At 36.2% G+C, this 20,842-nt stretch overlaps 1 protein-coding gene across 10 annotated transcripts in view; it reads right to left on the reverse strand.

Moving 5' to 3' along the window:
* The window catches only part of COL19A1 (collagen type XIX alpha 1 chain), a 208,668-nt gene that overhangs the window by 114,169 nt on the left and 73,657 nt on the right, over positions 1 to 20,842 (reverse strand). For 8 of the 10 annotated variants that reach the window (XM_084515289.1, XM_084515298.1, XM_084515296.1 and 5 more), the window contains 2 exons: positions 15,379 to 15,432; positions 10,992 to 11,036 (listed from right to left, as the gene is read on the reverse strand). In XM_084515289.1, coding sequence (XP_084371415.1) covers positions 10,992 to 11,036; positions 15,379 to 15,432 — 99 coding nt within the window. The remainder of the gene's footprint in view (positions 1 to 10,991; positions 11,037 to 15,378; positions 15,433 to 20,842) is intronic. The other 2 variants (XM_084515297.1, XM_084515295.1) reach the window with 1 other exon arrangement.

The raw sequence follows: 20,842 nt of genomic DNA on the forward strand, positions 1-20,842 counted from the left end.
TTAGAAATCTTTTAGTATGGTACTAAATATTTTCATGCTTGTATTATGTTGAATTTCCTAAAAGGGGATAAGTTAGGATAACTTACTTATTTAAATAAACATATAAATACAAATGTAAATGTACAAGCTTGTTACTGTAAATGTGCACATGCAATCAGAAATCAAGAAAATACACATGCTCAAAGCTAAATTAATCACCAGATCTGAGATTGAGAAGAAATACCCCACCTAATACCCTACTTAGATTATGCTGTCAGAGAATATGAAAATATGAAACTACTTTAATTTTCCATCTGGGCTAACTGACCAGACCAATATCATGTGAACTTACCTACAACGTATGAGATTTATAAGGAACCAAAGTATTCAAGGTATGCTACACTTCCTGCAAAGCTTCCCACAGCATTTCCAGTTAAAAACAACCCTGCAAAGGTATTAGTGAAGTGTACACAGTTTTTACAAAAGTAAAATTGGGAAAAAGACGAACAAATACACATACATGTATGTGTGGGTGCTTGCACAACAGGAAAGTTAAGTTGCAAGCCGGAAAAAGGGTAAGAGAGAAGGCACAGATAATCAAGAACATACAGAGTAATAAAAATAGCTACCAGACTAAAAAAGACATTCAAAAGCAGTGTTATGAAAATAAGTTTGAACAAAATGACTGGATGTTGAACTTCAGTCAGACCTATTTCGCTGAGACTATTTTGGGGAAACACACACATGATCGGCTCTTTCCAGGACTCTCTTTAATCCAACTAAAGTCACATTTAGTTTTTTAAAAAAAATACATTCTGGCATTTCTTCTCTTTGGACTCAGCAATATATATTTTTTTTCTTTTTTTAAATTCAGACTGTTAAGTTTAATAAATACTAAGCAAAATACTTCGTTATAATGTGCTATAAGGCTTTTCACCAAAGATGATTTGCAGAGTCAGAAGGGAAGATATTTTAATTCACGGCAATAAGCTTTATCACTTGAACTAACAAAATAGCTGAAGTAAATGCTCTTTTCTGGTGAACCAATAATATAGGCTGAGCACGAGACACATTCCATCCATCACAGAACACAAACAGTTTACTAGCCAAGCTGATGAAAAACAGGGAAACCATAAATTCTGTATTCTACTTTTGACTCCGAAATGGATTGAGATTTACTTCTTACAGACTAGATCCAGGCATGGACCTGCTGGAATGGCAGAGCACTCCAAATGGAAGAGGTAGGGTGTTCTTCCAATAAAGAAGTCTCACTTTAACACTGATATACTCGCTGAATTATTCCTCATGAATTATTCTCCATCTCTTCCATCTCCCTCAGAAATGCACTCACACCATCCATTCTTCCTGTTTTCCCCAGGCACCCACTCAATCTCCATGCCCATCTCTACCGTCTCTTCCATACAAAGGTGACCCGACTGTAGCATTCATCTCACTGGTGCCATACTACCCTGAGTTCTTAAGTAGAAACTAGGACCTCAACGTGTCTACACAAAGCAAAGATGATTCTGTGCTCTCTACTACTGCTGGTGAATATTTCTTTGCTCCTCCAGAATACTTTCCCAATGCTAAATATGCACCACTCCATATAGGTAAAGTTGTTCCATTGATTTCAAATTAATTACCATTTATCAAAATTACAGTCAAAAAGGTTTACAGCCTTAGCTATTTCCAAGCTAGTGCATCTTTTCTACGCATCCAGAACTGTAATGGTACCCAGCCATCTATCTCTGGATATGTGCTCTGAGATCTGCAAGGCAGCACAGAGGTAACTATTACTAGGAGCACAGCCAAATGACCTGGCACTCTGCTTTTCCCATTACGTCTCAACAAAGTGCCCACTAAGGAAGCTACACTGCTTCTGCCACCCCAGCCAGCTCATTCAGAGCAGCCTTGGCTGCTTCTGCAGAGCACTGCATGTACCTTCTTGCCCAGAGCTTGGCCTACTACATGAGAGACTTTCTACGTTGTGGAAGCAATGGGAATTTAGGGAATTTGAGGACCAAAGTTGCACTAAATATCTGCAAATGGCCATTTTTAGAGTTTAAGATTACACCAAACCTTGGCAGAGAGAAGTTGTACTGAAGAATAAAACTTTTCAATGCCAAAACTGCACCTGTCAAATATTACATCCTAATTCAAGGCAGAAAGCTTGACAGCTCACACCAGCATTTAGAAGTTGGCAAAGTCACTTCTCTCCTCCACTAATCTTGTTCTCAGCAAGATACAAACTGTTTGCACTCAAACCTCATAAAGCAAGCCATTTTGAGGTAGAGGGCTAGTATGCAGTACCTCAGGTGGAACTGTTAACATTTAGCAAATATTTAGCAGTGAAAAAAAGGTTCATAATGGAAGAAAGTATGCGACTTTATAGTTGGAATGCTCTTTTAAACCAATTATTTTCTTAACTGGATGTACTGGGAAGTGGAAATCTTCCATTATATGTATATATTTGTGAACAACACTTAACTTTCCTATGAAGCATACAAAGACTTTTCAGGATTAATACTTTAACTTTACGAATTATTATTTCAGGATTAATACTTTAACTTTACGAATTATGAAATCATGACTATGCCTAGTAAAAAGATGTTACACTTCTATTTGCATATTTGAGGCTTTTAAATGTGCAAAGATATATTTGAGCTCAGAAATTGGTTGTGTTTCAAGAGGTAAAAATCTGTTAACTAACAACGAACAAGTGTGTATGTTCTCAAGTTTCTCATCTACTCTTCTACCAAGAGTAAAATGATGAATGTAGGACCAACAACTCTCCTCTACTGCAGAATGCCACGAGAATAAAACAGAGGAAAGTGCATCAGCAGAGGGCTGAAGATTACCAGTTTTTGTATAGATATGTGACTTTTTATAGTTGTACTTTGAGATAACCTCACTACTTATGAGAGCTATCCAAAATCAAAATGTCATATGAATCTATGTACTGAAGGAAGTTAAATGTCAGGAAATACTAGGAAGGCACAGTGAATGAAACAAAGAACTTCACTGTCATATTACATACATTGAAATCCTTGTCTCTAACATCTTAAAACCTTGCAACTGATCTATACAACATCCAGATAAAGCTACTAGGAAGATAAAATACAGATCAGTTGTCATAGGAGATAGGTATTTCTCAATTGGAAGAGACAGCTCAGGAATGCATGAGAGATGCTTATCAATTCCTGATTGATAAGTAAAGGGAGAAGAGGAATCTTCTAAAAGGAGAAATAGGGGACATTACATTAAATTAACAGGAAGCAATTTCCAAACAAACAAAAGGAAGTGGTTCTTCAAACATGAAGATAAACACCATAATTCCTCACCACAGGATACTGCAGATGCTTAAAGTTTACATGAATTTGAGGGGAAACTGTACACATTAATGGAAGAGAAGTCCATTGAAGACTACTAAATTCACTGAAACTGCATCTGGCTGAGAACACAGTCACAAATCATTGGAGGCTGAAAGAGTGCATGAGGAGAAGCACTGTACTTGCTTACTCTGTCCTTACGCTTTTCCCTAGGCACCACTTTTGGCTATCATTAGAAGCAGGATGCTGAGCTAGACGAACCTTTAATCTGACCAAATGGGCATTTGTAGGTAAATTAGACAGTGATATAGCTTGAGTCCTGGAACTTGGTCATCTATATCAATAAATTGATAGACCCTAGCTGTGAAGGTCTCTTGTAGATGTTTCAATGAGGCTAATAGCACTTCCCCATACAATTCCCAGGCACAGTTCAAAAGTTACCATAGGCTGTCAACTATTTTAAACAAGCACTTTTGATGAAGCCTGTTTGTTTCAAGGGCAAGTTAGTTAAGCAGTAGGAAGATAGACACATCAAGTCAAATGCCACAGAACTACAGGATGAACCCTGGTAACATTTTGCTTACTGGGATAAATGCCAGTTAAGACTGCTTTTATTACAGGTAGGAACTTCTTGTAGGATTAAATGTGTGCTTTTCCTTTTCCCCTAAAACATAAGTGTACATGTTTTTCTGTGATGGTATGTAATATGCTTCATAGTAAAAACAAATCCCAAATAAAAACACTCTCATGCCCTTTAACTGAGATGGCTGTCTTGCGAACAGCATTTAACCTCATAGGACTTTATGAAAAAGATAAATTGTTATTCACCATGTCACAGTAAAAAAAATATATATATATATATATATACATACAACCAAAGAAAAGAACTTTGGTTCCCATCAGCTTAAAAGGTGTGAATATGTAACCAGATAGTTACAAGATGAGAGAGAGAAAACTTAACGCTTCGCTTCATAGCATTAAGAGACAAGTATGAAAAAACTCAGGTCATATTTGCATCCAACTGGTAAAGAACTCGGTCTTGACTGCTTGAAATAGGATTTAGAGGACTTCAGAAAATTACCTCCACACATTATTATTATTATTTTTTTTAATTTCAAATAAAATATCTATTTTGAGCAAAGGCAAGGAGACACATTTTCAGCACAGTGGCATGGACTCAATCACCATCCAAACAAAACCTTGGAATTGGACTCAGTCTGTAATGCAAAGTGCACTTCCTTCCATTCCTCCAAAAAACATACACAATAACAGATCTGTTGTTTCAGTGGCTATGGTTATATCAAGATTTGCAGCTTACTGAACTTAGTATATTCTACACTTAATAGTATATATAAATACTGAAGTATTTCTAGCAGAATGTAGAGCTGACAAGTAGTTGTATTAACACACAGGAGGATTAACAATTGCTTCTCTTAATTGTCATTTTTTATTATTTTTAATTATAGATTTTCCAGATCCATTAGTTTTCTACTCCATGAGCAACAACTCCTATTTTTCAAGCAGACTGCAGGCTTCCCTGATACTTGAGCTGTCTTACGTGGACTGTTTTCATCACTGAGATTTATGGTATCAACATCAAAATATTAGACAGCAAAAGTAAATAATGACTAACTTCAGCTAGCACCTTTGAAAGGGAATTGGCCTCCTTCTGCATTTACTTATGCTTATTTAAGAAAAGTTTTTTGAACACTAGAAGGAAAAAGACTACACATGGGGACATGCATATTCTGAATGGATGAAAGGTAGAGGAGTATATTATTAGGTGTGATAGGATGAAGAAGAAAACGTTAACCTCCAGGAAATCTTCCTGACACTAAGATCTATTAGGAATTTTCTTCTAAAGGAAATAGAGGAAGCCCTATTTCCTGGGATAATTCAAATTGTACTTCACAAAATAGTAAATATATACAAAGCACATCCTGCGTTTAGAAGAAAATGAAGCAGATGACAATTTTTTTCTACATTTAGGCTGGACAAGCCCCAGATAATCTCCCTCTTCTCACATGTATACACAGGCAAAAACAGAACTAAAACATATAAAAAGTAAAGATAAAAGGATAAAACTTCGGAAATAATGTATGACTGTCATTATGGCTTCACTCCCAAAGTTTCCCTTACTCAAATACATCTAACTTTTTATTTATATAATTTTACTGAGAAATATCAATCAAAGAGTTGCAGTAAAATAACCACTACAGATCAAGTGTTCACAAATGAGTATCACAGCACATGAACTGACACAAAGCTCAACTCCAATGACACCCAGTTTTAAGATCCTCTATTTAGAGTATGAGACAGGAGTTGAATATCCTTTATAAAGGAAAGCAACCAGTCATGAAAACTGCAATTGAAGAATCCAGCTCCAGTGCACAGCCACCCTCCTACTCTGTCACTCATCTTCTGAGTCTTCTGAGCAATCAGCTAGTACGGCAATTTAGTCAATATAAATTGCCTCTCTGATTTAAAACAGAAACATGGATTTTATACTAGTGCTTTGAAGAAGCTACATGAAACAAGGAATGTAGGATTCCTAGCTCTGTCTAACCAGTATCATCTCTTAGCAACAATCCTGTCATGCTTGCTTGGCTATAAATAACATGTACAATGTGTTGGCTTTTCAATTGCCACTTTATTTCCAAATAAAATACAGATCTGTTCCACACAGGGTGCCAAATTATCACAAAATTTATGTGGTGTTGAGGTTCCACATGTCCCTCAAAACTTAAATACCAGTGTTCTAGCTTGATTACAGAAAAAAAGAGTATCTGTGAAGCATATACTGCAGTAAATATATACTCTAACCAAGGAGGTAGATAAGGAGATGAAAAATGGGAGATCTAGGCAAAGAGTACTAGGTAGCATTACCAAAGGAAGCAAGAATCTGGAGGTAAAAAGGGATAAATCATGATTTAACAAAAAAAAAAAAAAAAAAAAAAAAAAAAAGGCATGGCAATTTTTGCTCTAATAAATTTTAAAGATTCTCTTTCTTTTAAAAAAATATTGTACTTAACATTTTTTTTTTTTTTTCAGAGACCTCTAGATTTCATTTATTTAGGTCAATTTACTTTGTAGCTATATTTATTAAAAAATAAACATACACATCCAAGCAACCATATACAGTGCTACCCAAGGAGGCAATCCATGGTAGCTTTTATGAGGAAGAGAGCATCAGCTGGCAGGTGATCAGGTATTTGAGCAAGGGCACTGGTCTTCCCCGAGATGTGATGCTCTAGAACAAGAATGTATGTATATACCCTTCTCAAAAAAAAAAAAAAAAAAGAAAAAAAAAAAAAGTGGCTAAGCGCATTCTAGTGAAGGAACCAGTTCTTATCTGAAGCTGAAAACCATGTACATACAAATCTCCACTAAATCACTTGACAACTTTTGTTCCCTAGTCCATACTCTAAATACCATGCTGCTAAAACCAAAGAACATAGATTGAAAAAGAAACTGTCTATCTGTTCTCTGTGTTTATCCAAATAGAAATTGGTGTGATAACTTGCATTATTTTGATGCTATCAACAGAAAATGGAAAAGTCATTTGAGATAATCTGATCTCCTGTATTTTAATGAATTAGGCCTTTCGATAGATCATTCCCTTTTCTGTAACTAGGATAAAAAGTACAGAGCACTGGAAGAGGAAATTACTTCCATAACAAACAACAGAACAATTAAAAAGCCTTTCCTAACAGCTACTTAGTGTCTTCCTTGCCCTGCTTTCAGCCTGTTACTTCGTGTGTTATCCCCTGCAGACACAGAAACTATACCATTCCCTTCCTCTATGAAGCCGTCTTACATGCTTGAAGGCTGGTTATATAGTCCTTTTCAGCTGACTCTGTACTAAGTAATCTTCATTCATGCAATCCTTCCTCAAAGACTATGTGTTACATAGATCAGTTGTTCCCAGTGATCTCCTTCCAACAACTTTTAAGTTAAAGCTTTACCAATAACAAATAGCACAGTACTAGTTCCTTAGTGTTGCAGACAGTATTGCTCTTTAAAACATCTTAGTTTCCTTCATTGGCAACTGCCTTACTTCATTCACCTGTGTTCATCTTCAGATACAAATAACCTTCGGATTTTAATTTGAAAGTAGATACTTCTTTTTGTTGTTGTTGTTGTTCTCTTTCTTTTTTTCTTTCTTTTTTTTTTTTTTTTTTTTTTTTTTTTTTTTTTTTTAACCCCAAATCATGTTTATTCTCCCCTACAGGTAGTTGCTTGCACTTGTTATTTTTTTGTTGCATCCTATTTTTTAGGCTACCTCTGATTTCCAAAAAAAAACAAAACCCAGTACTGAACAGTATTCACAGAAGACAGATTCACTTAACATAGTCTTCCTTGCTGGCAGCAAAACAATTAAAACTGCTCTCAGTACATACTTTCTCAATCATACTATAGAACATAGATCAATGCTTTTGTTGCAAGCTGTAACACTATCATATAAGACAATGACATTACCTACCGAACACAAAGAAAACAGAATACAAAGGATTAAAACAAATTTACACTGAGAGTATATTTCCTGTAGAGAGAAAACTTGCAGCCTGCACATACACTTGCAGTTCTGTAGCTTCCCTTACTACTGTTGGCTGTTATAAGAGAGAGCAAAGTTCAATATAACAGGAGGAAAAAAAAAGGAAAAAAGAAAAAAGGAGGAAGGCAGATCAAGACTTCTGATTCCTCAAGGAGACATACGTGTAGCAAAGAAACCCTTAAACCTAAAGAGAGAGATTTAAGCCTAAAGAATTAAGAGAGATTTAAGCCTTTAAATGTAAGGAATATCCCTTAATAGCTTAAATTAAAGATGCCTCCTGTATCTTTCATTTACGTATGATCAATTACTTTCACCTCAGTTGCCTATGTCTCCCTGATGTACCTTCTTTGTTGCAACTCACTAGAAGTGGGCGTCAGCTGCCTACAAAGGCATCTTGTGCTATTTTTAATTTCTGAATCTATGGTGGCAGCTGCCCCTCCTGGAAGTGGTGCTCTGCCATCAGCTCTGTGCTGTCTCTGCCAGCTGTGTGTGGCACTTGGAGACTGCGGAGAGTCTGAAATGGCAAATACCTAATGTTTAGGCAGCTGTAACCCTCTCTAGGTGTTATGCAAAACAGATTACTCAAACACTTGTCCTGTTCCTTGAGATGCAAGATCTAGCAGAGCAGTTTGTATTAGTAAAAATTAAATTTTAAGTTCCAGACTTCTTAATCATGTTTACTACACACAAATTAGAACGACAATTGTATTTTGGACAGTATGTTATAATGGAAAGATACAGACACCTTTTTAATACCAGAGTTTAGTAACTGGAAACAGCATTGTTATTCTTCTAAATTATTTAATTTATGGTCAAACTGAGACCAGGCTGAGATCTTCTTCATGTTATTTTAAAATACACTCTTACCTCACAAATCATGATATGTAGCTCAAAAAAAAATATTTTTGAGCAATGACTGGTAAATAAGGGTTCTTCTACTCATATTTCCTTTTATTTGAAGGACAGTTGAATATCTTGTTAACAGTTAAACATTTAAACAGAATCTTTTGATTAACTTCTGAACTTAAAAAACAAATAGGAAAAAAAGTCTAAAATGTGCTGACTCAACTTCCACATAAGAAAAATGTTACTGCCAGTCATTTGGTCATTTTATCTCTGCCTTAATATAAGGGAAATCAAGCAAAGAGAGTGGCAGCAACAGCTGGAGCCACGTGCCTGTGTCCAAACACAATTTATTCATATAACTCAAGGAAAGCACGGCACAGCTGCAGAGCAATTATGAAAAAAAAAATCAACAAGCCCTTCAGAACTGATGAATAATGATGCTATGAAGGAAATAAGATCTGTCTGTGAAGCTAGAAACACTCAGGCTTAACAAGTGCTTTTTTTAGAGACTGAATCTTCACGTGATAAATTTTAGTTGCTGTAGATGCTGGCTTTTACTTCTGATATTTTTTCCTTCCTGGTTACTGGAATACTTCCTCCTAAGAAAACCCTCTGCAACTTTAAATCTGCTTAAATTAATCTATGACATATTTTCTTTAAAATATGAACATTGGAAAGCTGTGTGACACTTCTGAAGAGGTATGGTGAGTGCATGAATATAGTCCTGTCCAAAGCAGCCTCTGCACAAATATACTGCTCTTTCTTAGAATCAAAAGCTGCCACCTGCTCACCATTTTCGCTAGTCTGAATATTGCCAGAATCTCAGCATCTCTCATTCTTCATCTTGAAGGACATATAAACATACAAACGTATGTGCTAGGTTAAAGGTTGGATCATTGGGTAAGGACCAGATGGTTTTAGAGGTCTTTTCTAACCTAAATGATTCTATGATATGATTCTACATAAACATATGAACATACAAACACATGACACATTCATCAGAAATGATTTTCTGCATCTTTTTCAGACAGCAAGCTGAAGCACAGAGAAACTATCTATGATCCAAGAAAAGATACATCCTTAAATCAGTTTGCCTAATCCAAATCTGCCAAAACACTACTAAAAAAGCAGTAACCAGGTAGTAACTTGTTTAAGGAGCTAAAGCTCAACTATAAACTATTATTATTGTTAGTTTAATTCCTATTAGGCAAGCTAAGAACAGCCTCTTCTTTCCACTCGTCCCTCAACACAGACTTGCCTTTGATGACCTGTTACTTGTCTGCAGTCCTACAGGAAGATTAGCGCACATCACCTAGAGCAACCCAGGCCAGCATTCTGTCTGCTGAGACAGCCTTCCAAAGGGCCAGTTTCATTCCCATTTTAATGCTCATGTCTTTTTCAACTATTTCTGGCCAATGCAGAATATGTGCAATTAGGAAAAACTGTTTCAGGTTCCATTTCTGATACCCACACTTGCAAAACAAGGAAAGGTTTCTCCTTGAATTTGCACTTGGAAGCTTTATGCCAGCCAGGAGACTAGCCTTAGGACAACATCCCAGTCCATCTGGCAAGGGGATAGAACTGCCAGTCTAAGGAAGAGGTAAATGCACCTCCATTCTGCAAGGACAAGCAATCAAGTTACTTCTATTTGAGTCAGATATGTGCAGGAGACAAAACTCTTGCTAACTACTGTGTAGGTACACAGGAATACATCAACAAATATTAACATTTTAAAACTAGTTTTTATTTGTTATCCTGTAGAAAATGTAAAATTTTGCAATTGCAGTGAATTTACTTTCTTAGGAGAAAAGAATGCAAAATATTTAGTAATTATAATCAACACATTACAGTAAGTTTTTATAAAATGTTTGTAATTTATAAAAGCAATAACTTGAGTACTATAAATACCTACACTATTTCATCATGCATTCCGTTCTGTATAAATAAACATCTATTAGTTACCATAGAAATACGGTAGCAGTAGACACTACTGGAGTCAAGTGGTTCTGGTTCTGTTAGACTTCATTATTTAATTGTTTCTTGAAAGAAAGAGAGAAAGGGAGAAAGGGAGAAAGAGAGGTTTCTAAAAGAAGTGATTACGCTAATTAATATGCATAAACTATTCCTTGTTATTAAGCCTTTCAGGAATCACTGACACAGCAAAAAGTAAGAGTTTTATCTGTGAAAGGGTTAAGGGAGGCCTTTGGAACCAGCCACCAGTTGTTTTTCCATATATCAAAACATTAACTAAAAAAATAAATAACATGAACAGAATAATTTACCTTTTCTCCGTCTTCACCTTTACTACCTGCAAAGCCACGTTCACCCTGGAACACAAAACAATCAAATAAATATCTCAAGCAAACATTCTTCAAATAACTGCAGTGCTTAAAATACTTTTATTACATTGTATTACATTTTTATTATGGGGTTTTATTATTAATTAACTATTTAATAATTAATTATTTAATAATTAATTGATTAATTAATTAATTATTATTAATTTATTATTTATTATTACATTTTTATTATGGGATTAAAACACAAAAATACATTTGGATATCGACAGTCTCACATTGGAAATATGCAAAACCTCTACAAAAGCTGCCACAGTTTTCCAATCATTGCTCATATTTTTGTTCAGCCTAAGGGATCTTCCTGGCTTTAAAAATTATAAACTGTTGATACTAAACATGCTCACTATAGCCTGGTATTCAGCAGAATGAGTTTAATATATTTATTCCTATGAATTCCTTCAAGTTAATTTTTCAATATGACTAGTCATCTGTAAAGGCCTCAAAACCACATTCAATTGAGAAAAAGATACAGATGTAATTTAGAGAAGGAAAACCCATTCCTTTCACTTTGAAAACTTCGTCCCAATAATCAAGTATTTAAAAAAAAAAAAAGAATTTGAAATACTAATTCAAGCTCATCTTATTATGGCAAATTGAATCCTTTATTTAATGATCTTCCAATAAAAAGACCTGTTGTAATGCTCTTCTTGCTCTACTTCGATAATTTTTAGCTCATAAAAAGATCTTATTGTAGCATTCTTAATTTGTTAATGTCTCTGTCAAATGGTCTTCAACCTGGCTACTTTACAAGAATTATAGTTAAATATTTTAGTCATATCTTTATTAACATATTCTTGTCTGTTTTGTGAGATATACAACAGAAATATAGCCAAAATTACATACTTGTAATACAAAAACTCCTTAATTAAACACCAAACCAAACCACATTCTCTTTCTCCCTTAAATTGTCTGGAAAGAGCTGGTTTCCATGTCTTTGCCAGCCTAAAGAATTCAGTCTCACTGCCTCAGTGCAATGCACATGACTGCTACAGGTTTGAAGATGAGAAGACTGGAAGAATTCTGAAGTAAAGCATATGGCATTGTTTCTAAATTGCTTTCAAAAAATTAGATTGAGCAATAACTAAACATTCTTTCACCCTTCGGAGATTTTCATTTCCATATATAGTCCAAGGTTTAAATGAGGTCAACTAAAACTGCAGGCTACAACTTGCAAATTTTCTAGCAGCATTTTGCCAAATTGTTCAATTGATACAATATTGTGTAATACACATCTGGGAATTAAATTCAAAGCATAAGAGATGTGCAGACTTATAGATTATCAAATAGCTTTAGATTTTTCAGCACTGCCTGCAGTGTCTCTTCCCTATTTGCTTTTTTGGCTGGGGTGACTCATGCAGTCAACAGCTTAGGGGTCAGTTTTAAAAGCATACCCAAGACCAAGCATGCAAAATATGCGATCCAGTAAAGTAACCTTCCATATATTCTTACCAAAAAAAAAAAAAGAGTGGTTAATTACTGAAATAATTTCTGAATGTATGCAAATTCTATCCTGTTTCCCATTCTTCTCCAGTTTTGGATATGCAACAGAACTATTTACTTTTGACAAATTTCTAGAAGTAAAGCACTTTCTTTATTTATCTTTCCCATTTGTAAGACTGCAAATCCTGTCTTTATTCAATTCCCAATCCATTATATAAAAATTATTCATAGATAGAGTCAAAATTTGCCTGGTTCGAGCTTATGTCCATTGCCTCTTGTCCTTTCACAGTCCACCTTGGGAAATCTGACTCTTGCTTTTCTGCACCCTCCTATTACTTGCAGATAGCAGTAAAGTCCGTTCCCTTCCAAATCACCTCAAATTATGGTTGAACAAGCACAGTTTCCTCAGCCTCTCCTTGTACATCATGGGCTATAAGCTCCTGGCCATCTTGGTGGGCCTGCACTGGTGTCTCCTCCATCCTAGATGCAACATAATGTTTGCCTTTGCTGAACTTCATTAGCTTATTTCTGCAGCATGTTGAGGTTCCTCTGTATATATCCTTCTCCTACCTTGACAGTGCACTGGCTACTCCCCCACATCTGGAAGGGTGGAGTAGTAACATCACTACACATCATCCAGGTTATTAATAAAGGCACTAAACAATACTTGCCCCAGTATCAATCCATGAGGGATGACAGTTGTTAGAGCCATCAGTTATTGTACTGTACCACAGTTATTCCACCTCTGGCCCCAACAATACAGCCAATCTTCCACCCCACTTATAGAGTCCGTATCTCACAGATCTGACTACATTGATATGATTGGAAACTACCAAAAGCCTGTCTGAAGTCAAGGTAAACAATATCCACTGCTTCTTATCCACACTGCCTGTCATCTTATCAGAGCAGGGAATCGGATTGTCAGGCATGATTTGTCCTTGGTGAATCAATTCTGGCTGTTCCTAGTCACCTTCTAGTCCTTCATGTGTTTAAAAATGCCTTTCAGGATTTCCTGCATAATTTTTCCAGGGACAGAGGTGAGGTTGACTGGCCTGCACTTCCCTGGATCCTTCTTGACGACAGATGCAATGTCTGCCTGTTTGTAGTCATCAGAAACTTCCCCATGTCATCATGATCTCTTGACATTAACAGAGGGTAGCATTGCAGTCACCTCAGCAGCCACTGGATGCAAGTTGTTTGGTATCTTTTACATGTCCATTGAGCTTAAGTGCTCCTTAACACTCTCTTCCTTTCCAGTGGGCAAGGAACATTCCTAACACACTCTGCTAGGATGTTCAAGTACCTGGAAGGCCTGAGGGCAAACTTTATCATTGAAAGCCAAGGTAAACAAGGCACTGAGTACTCTCAGCCTTTTCCATGTCCCTCACTCCATGAAGCAGTGGGTCAGCATTTTCTTCAGTTTTCCTCTTGCTGCCAAAATACTTCACAGAAGCCCTTCCTGCTGCCCTTCAGAATTCCTCATTAATTTCAATTCCAGATGACCTTTTGGTTTTCTAACTCCGTCACCACACGCTTTGGCAATGTTTCTATTTCCCTACTGGGTAGCTCATGCCTGCTTCCACTGTTTACTTTCTTTCTGTTTTTGAGCTCAGTCAGGAGCAACCACTTCATCCATGCTGACATTCTGCCATATTTGCTCAGTTTCCAGTATATCACAAGGGACAGATCCCTATGCTTTGAGGAAGCTGCTCTTGAAGACTGACCAGTCTTCTGGGCTCCTGAGACCTGCAGGACCGTCTCAATTGCTCCCTTTGTCAGATTTGACAGACTTAGTGCCCTGAAACTCTCCTCACAGGCCATGTTTTCTAGACTCTTGAACATACACTAGCTACCTGCTGGACCCTCTTCAGTTTCTCCACATCTCTCAAAATAATGACGAAGCATGACATAACTTTCCAGATGCCGGATTGCCAGTACCAAGCATACAGAAAAACACCATCCCTTGATGTTCTCCTAAGGTGGTTCGATATGTGCTTTACCTTACATCCACTAGCAAAACACTATTAGCTTATATTCAGCCGCATGTCCACACTCAGGTCATTTTCACAAACATTTCTGCTCAATCAGTCAGTTCTTTGCCTGTACCAATTTATGGGGTTATTAACCCCATAAATTTCCTTCCTTTTTCACAAATACTGTTTAGGTGTCGAGTTTTTTCCACACTTAAGAAAATTCAATTAGAGAAAATACGAAATTTAGTCAACAAAAAGTGTAGTGAAAAAAAAGTTTATGTCATTTCCACTTGACAACGTTAAAAATATTAGCCTACACTAGCCACAGCTAAATTACTTCAAAAATTTCTAATGTTACAAAATTCTCACGTTAAACAGCTCCAACTAGACAACTTTAACTAATATTACCAGTAAACTCTAAATTGCATATGCATCTTTTTGCAAGTTCTGGCCTTCCTACAGTATTCCACCTCCAGAGAGGAGCAAAAGATTAAAATGGAAGAGTACAAAACGCACTGCTTCCCTCATCTCATTGTGCTGAGATCATAACACCCACGTTTCACTTTCTTGGATCTGTGTATCTCATGGCTACAAAGATCCTGCGCAGTTCTGAGACCTAGACAACTGCTCTTAATGCACAGTAACACTGGTGAGCCTGTCTGTGCCACTACGCCTTGTGCCCCTTCTCTTGTGAGAGAGCAGCTGACAGTGAAGTTGTATAACACGATGCCTCTGTCATACTCAAAGTCCAAGTCCAAAACTGGATATATAATTCAAATACAATTTATGTAGATACTGAAGGGCTGGCAAAAAGGATGTTGAGAGTAAAACCACACACACACACACAAAAAAAAAAAAAAAAAAAAAAAAAGACTACTTTTTTTATTTATTTAATTTACCTTGGAACCAGTAAGACCAGGCATGCCAGGAACACCCACTAAGCCAGGTTCCCCCTGAAACAAAATATACATAACCATCATTTTTTCAGACCTAACTCAAGACTGAGCTAAATTAAGATGGAAAAAAATAGAGATATATTTCCTTCTCATTCTTTTTGAACAGAGTTGTTGAATTGATTTCTAGGGTCATTTATGTCTGTTGATTTGTATTTGGTTAAAATACATTTCATATCCAAGATATCAGACAATTAACAATTACAGGTTATCTAACTGTGCAGCAGATGTAGCTGCAGACTGCTTCAAATGACTGAGCCACAAGAAGATCAGAGAGTATGGATCACGTGAAAATATTTCCTTACTTTTATTTCAGGTTATGATTCAGAAATATATATATATATATATATATATATATATATAATATATAATTTATATATATATATAAATATATATTTTTTCTAATATATATATGTATTAGAAAAACACCTGCATACTATCCAAGTACCTAAAGACCTAGCAAGAGTGCCACAATTTCCATGCTCTCCCTCATATTTAATAGGTGCTTGAGCCCAGAGGGATCTACAATTTAAATGTATTTCTGCTGCTACATGTGAGCTGAGTGGTGTGGTGCTATCTTACATGTGACACATCTGGGACAAACATTTCTGCCCCTTCCATCTTACAAAATGTTCCATCCACGGATGCACAGAACTTACTTTTCCCATTTTTTCAGCACTGAAATCACCACAACCACAGCTGTCCTCATTGAAAAACACAGGCAGAGGTGATATAGTTGATATAGTCATTCATGTTTCATAGAATTACCTACAATTACAGTATATATGAAGCAGGATGCTGGCTTCTAGGCTCTACTCAGTCAAAGGGAAATTTCAGACCTCTTCTCTGTCTTAAGAGGAGTGCCCAAGCTACTGCACCAGATGAAATGCTATGCCTTGATCTGGTGCAACCAAGCAGGCAAAAATCTGTCCTAAGTGAATCTTCCTAAGTGAATGCTCTGACCAAAAGGTTATGTTGTTAAATTACTGCCTCCTCTACCTGAGATCTTATAAAAGCACAGTAAGTCATCTGTACATCTGTTACTAACATCCCTCTTCCCCCTCAGAAATGTTTCTTTTGTGCACTACTCATGAAAATTAAGAATCTAATTTGGGTTTCTAAATACCATTTGAGACTGGATGCTTAGAACTTATGCGTGACACTGAACATGGATACAAACATCTTTTTTATAAGAAATGTTTTTAAAATGTAATTGTCCACTCTGAATAACATGATCATGCAATCTTTGGTTTCTGAATTAAGACTAGTTGAGCAGAAGTTAAAAAAAAAAAAAAAAAAAAAAGAGAGAGAGAGAGAAACAGTAGATCTGAGTTAACAGCTACAGAAAATTCAATCTTGCATTTAATATGGGCTTTTGAAGCAAGAGAAAAACAAACATGTAAAACGATGTAAAAAAAAACTAGTAATATCTCACATAGAATTAAACTATAAGATATTGCAACCATTTCCCTTTCCAACCCTTCTCAGCAAAGCTGGTTAGACAATTACAGACCTAGTGAGAACCAAGCTATACCACTGAAAGCTAAGGACCAGCCTCCATTTACAGATTTATAAATTATGCCACTGTGAAGTACATTAATTTTGGTTGCAATAAATCTGAAGTTGCTGAGCTAAGTTCTGTTTGATAAATTCATCCATACTCTAATAACTTCAAGTGGGAACTTAGACGACTTATTAAAAAAATCTAAAATCAAATGCTTTCTCCATTCCATTCATTGCCCTACTAACTTGCACACCATCCAATTCAGTTTTCTAGCCAAGCAAGAATTCAGCAACAAAAAAAGTTTTGAAAGTTCACTTGTTTGACTCCAAGCCAATTGGAAGATAAATGCCTCACAGACACAAACAAGAACAAACAGAGACAAAGAAAAAACTCCAATCTCTGTACAACACAGAGAGAAAATAAAAGAACAATTATTCATCTAAATGATACAAGTAATTAAACAAATAAATACAAAGCGCTCGTGATATATAACAATTAAAATATTGCTTAAAATAGCCTGTTAAAATGGCGTTTTTCTCACTCTGCTCAAGGCAGAGTTTCCAACATCTTCCTTGCAGCTCCCCTCCGTAAAAATAGATGCTAGCATGCTGGGGAAAAATTCTAATTAATCATCACAAGTAATCCTTAGTCTTTCATTTTCTCCAAATTTACAACACAGATTCAGAAATATTCTCTGTAGTCTAATAGTTACCAGATAATATGTTATCTTCACTGCTATTCTAGATCATTATAAACTAGAAAAAACCAGCACAAATTCACTGTCTTTTTTGTTGTTGTTGTTGTTTGTTTTTATGAAGACAAGGCATAGATGTTTTGTCTTGCACTGGTTAATCAGTGTTCTGCAAATGATTATTCATTCAACACTATAATGCAAAAATAATCTTCCACATCAATATTGATTCTTATTAAATCTAGAATGATGAATGTTGTGGCTGCTTTACTATTCTGGAAACGTGCAGTGTATGTATAATCAGGTTCTCAATATATCTATCATGTATTGATTCTGCAGTTTTTATTTGCACTGCAACATACTATTAAATTAGAGATTTGCTTTCCAGCTAAAGGTTTTCAAGATACAATAAGCTGAATGGTGTCTATGTGCTTAGCAACTACCTTAGAATGCATATTATTTTTCTAAGAATTTTTATACCTTGACTTCCATATTTTGCTATTTTTCCCTATAAGAAAGAGACTTTCAAATTAAAAAAAAAAAAAACAAAAGACATGATATTTAAGTATCTGAACTATATTAAGTGCATTGGTTATTTGTACTACCAAATAGTATGATAGTATGGCGCCAAACATGAATTAGGTGTCACATTAACTAATCATAAGACAAAAAGAGCTGAGAGAAAGTTGTATCAATGATTTAGAATGTGTATTGCTATTTAAATCCTTTCAGGCATTAGCACAGTTTATAATGTCAAATGTACTGGAACTTTGTGAGATTCTCCTCATGCTTGGGAAAGACAATTACTGTAAAATATTTTAAATACTTGTTTTACAGATATGATTACTATGAATAGAAAAAAAAAAAAAAAAAAAAAAAGGCAGTCCGATGCTTCTCCATCCTCAACAGGCAGTTTTTCTTTTATTTTAAAAATTACTGGGGCACTGCCAGGAGCTTGATTTACAGAATAGACCTGCTACTTCAGGGTTACTAGCAAGGAAACGCATCTTAACAGAAGTAAAATCAGCACGGTCAAATGCTACTTACTGTTTTGATAATTTATGGATATGTGCCTTCCATTACCCTGAGTATGCCAGACCTTTGGAATAATCTAATAGCCCGGTGTTTTAAAATGAGGACAACTATTTTTAGCATTGCAGAAATGGAGCGGAATGTTCAACAATGTGCTATCACAGGACTCTATCAACATCCTCCCCCTCGTAACACGTACAGAGTGAGTCAAGAGCCACCAACAGGGTCAGAGCTTTCCCTTTAATAAATAACAATCCCACACCAATTATACTCCATTAGATGACATGTCCCTTAGCCTACTAGAGTATTTCCTTGTTTCTCTAAGCAGGCTCATTTTAATGGCTAGAACTACCCAATAAAATATTAATTATTTAAAAACATACTCATAAAAATATGCTAAGACTTGCCCTGTGAATCTCCAGGACTTGTCATGTCAGGAAGCTTGTGCTAAATATTATGACACCCTGGTTTCACTGTGTCTAGTGATCCTTTTGTTCCCACTTGGTTACTGCTGAACTACCAGTGCTCAGCACTTGCTGGGCTGCAAAGGCCCAAATCAGGGCTCTCCTTTATCAAATGTGATCCATGTAAGCAAGCATAAGAACCTCCCTTAAAATAACCTAGTGAAGAAAGAGCTGGTGACAGGTCAATGATAAGTGTCCTTTGCTCTCTTCTGCTTCTACAGCAGCCTCAGCATAGTACTGGTACTCCATAGTTCCGGCACAGGAGTGAGGGCTGGTCAGGGAACTTGCATGTCCTGATGTCTTAGTGATCAGGGCTCCTGCAGCTTTTCTGTGTAGCTGCTCATGAAAAGGGCAAATGAGAACAGCCCAATAAGAATGACATAACCTGAGTCCAGGAGGCACCAATTTTCCTCATTTCTAGCCCTTCCTGACAACCATCTCTGGGACAAGGCTGACTGATTCAGCCATTCATGTCACCTAGAAGTTGATATAGTGAAAACTTGACATTTGAAAATTTAGGCTTCAGTGCTTTGTAAGCAAACTCATTAATAAGCAGGTAGAAGCAGCTTACAACTCCAGAGAACACAATCACAGGGCTCCTTACTCCAGACTACATACTCTCTACTTGACTTTGTTCCTATTTTATTTTTCTATTAGCATGCGCTAAAAGTGCACAACTACCACAGTTTCTATATTCATATACATAGAACAGACATATTTTACAAACACATGGCATAAATCAGAAGTTTGTTTCTGTATTTTACTCCACAAATTATTTTCATACCACATGAGAAGTTAGAGAAGTTGTTATGAAAAAAAAAGGAGATGAAAGGGTCACTCCAATTCCTTTCATGCATCACAGCACAACTATAGGCCTGTACGTTGCCTTTCCTTTTCTTTAGAAAATTGATAAGAAACTGCCTGAAACTTTTATGGTAAATGTCAAGTAGAAGTTTTTATACCATTAACAAAAGTATCAGCAGAAGCAGAGACTCCACTGTCAGTAGATGTTCCTTATGCTTTTGACAAGTATGAGTGGTGTTCATTGCTATCACACGTCCTTAGAGAAGTGCCTACTGCCTTCTTTCTCTTGAAATTCCTTATCAAGAACTGATTCCTCAGTCCAGAAGACACACTTCCATTCAGCATTCATAATTGACACTGATTTCAAGAAGAACAGAACTGGACTGCAAGGAACTTAACAACAAAACAGAGAAGAAAAATAAAAGCAGACCGTATTATCAGCACATAACCAGGACCTCACGTAGCTTATGTTTGGTTCCCAGCTGTGCCTCTGTTTTATGTAACCTCCAACAGGTGATTTATACCTTATTCTCCTTCACTCCCTCCTACAGTATTTTAAGAGGAAATTCATTAGTGTCTGCAGAGCCCTCAGAGGCTGTAATGAAGGAGCATTACAAGCCAGAGTAAAGCTCCACATGGTGCCAAAGAGCAGTGGAATGGGGCAGCTGCTCCTTATTCTGCCTCACTGTGTTCTAGAACCTGAAGTGCTTTTACCATTTTTTGTTTCTCTGCTTTTCAGACTGCATCAAATGACCCCACTAACACCTTTTTTAATGGCTCATCACCCAGTTACATACCTTAGGTAAGAAAGGTAAGAAGCACAACATAATTTACTACTGATAGAAATAGGTAATGTTTAATATATTTTTCCCATTGTTATTTAAAAACGTAGTGACAACATGAATTGAACACGAC

This window comes from Aythya ferina (genome assembly GCF_964211825.1).
Source record: "Aythya ferina genome assembly, chromosome: 3".
NCBI lineage: Eukaryota > Metazoa > Chordata > Aves > Anseriformes > Anatidae > Aythya > Aythya ferina.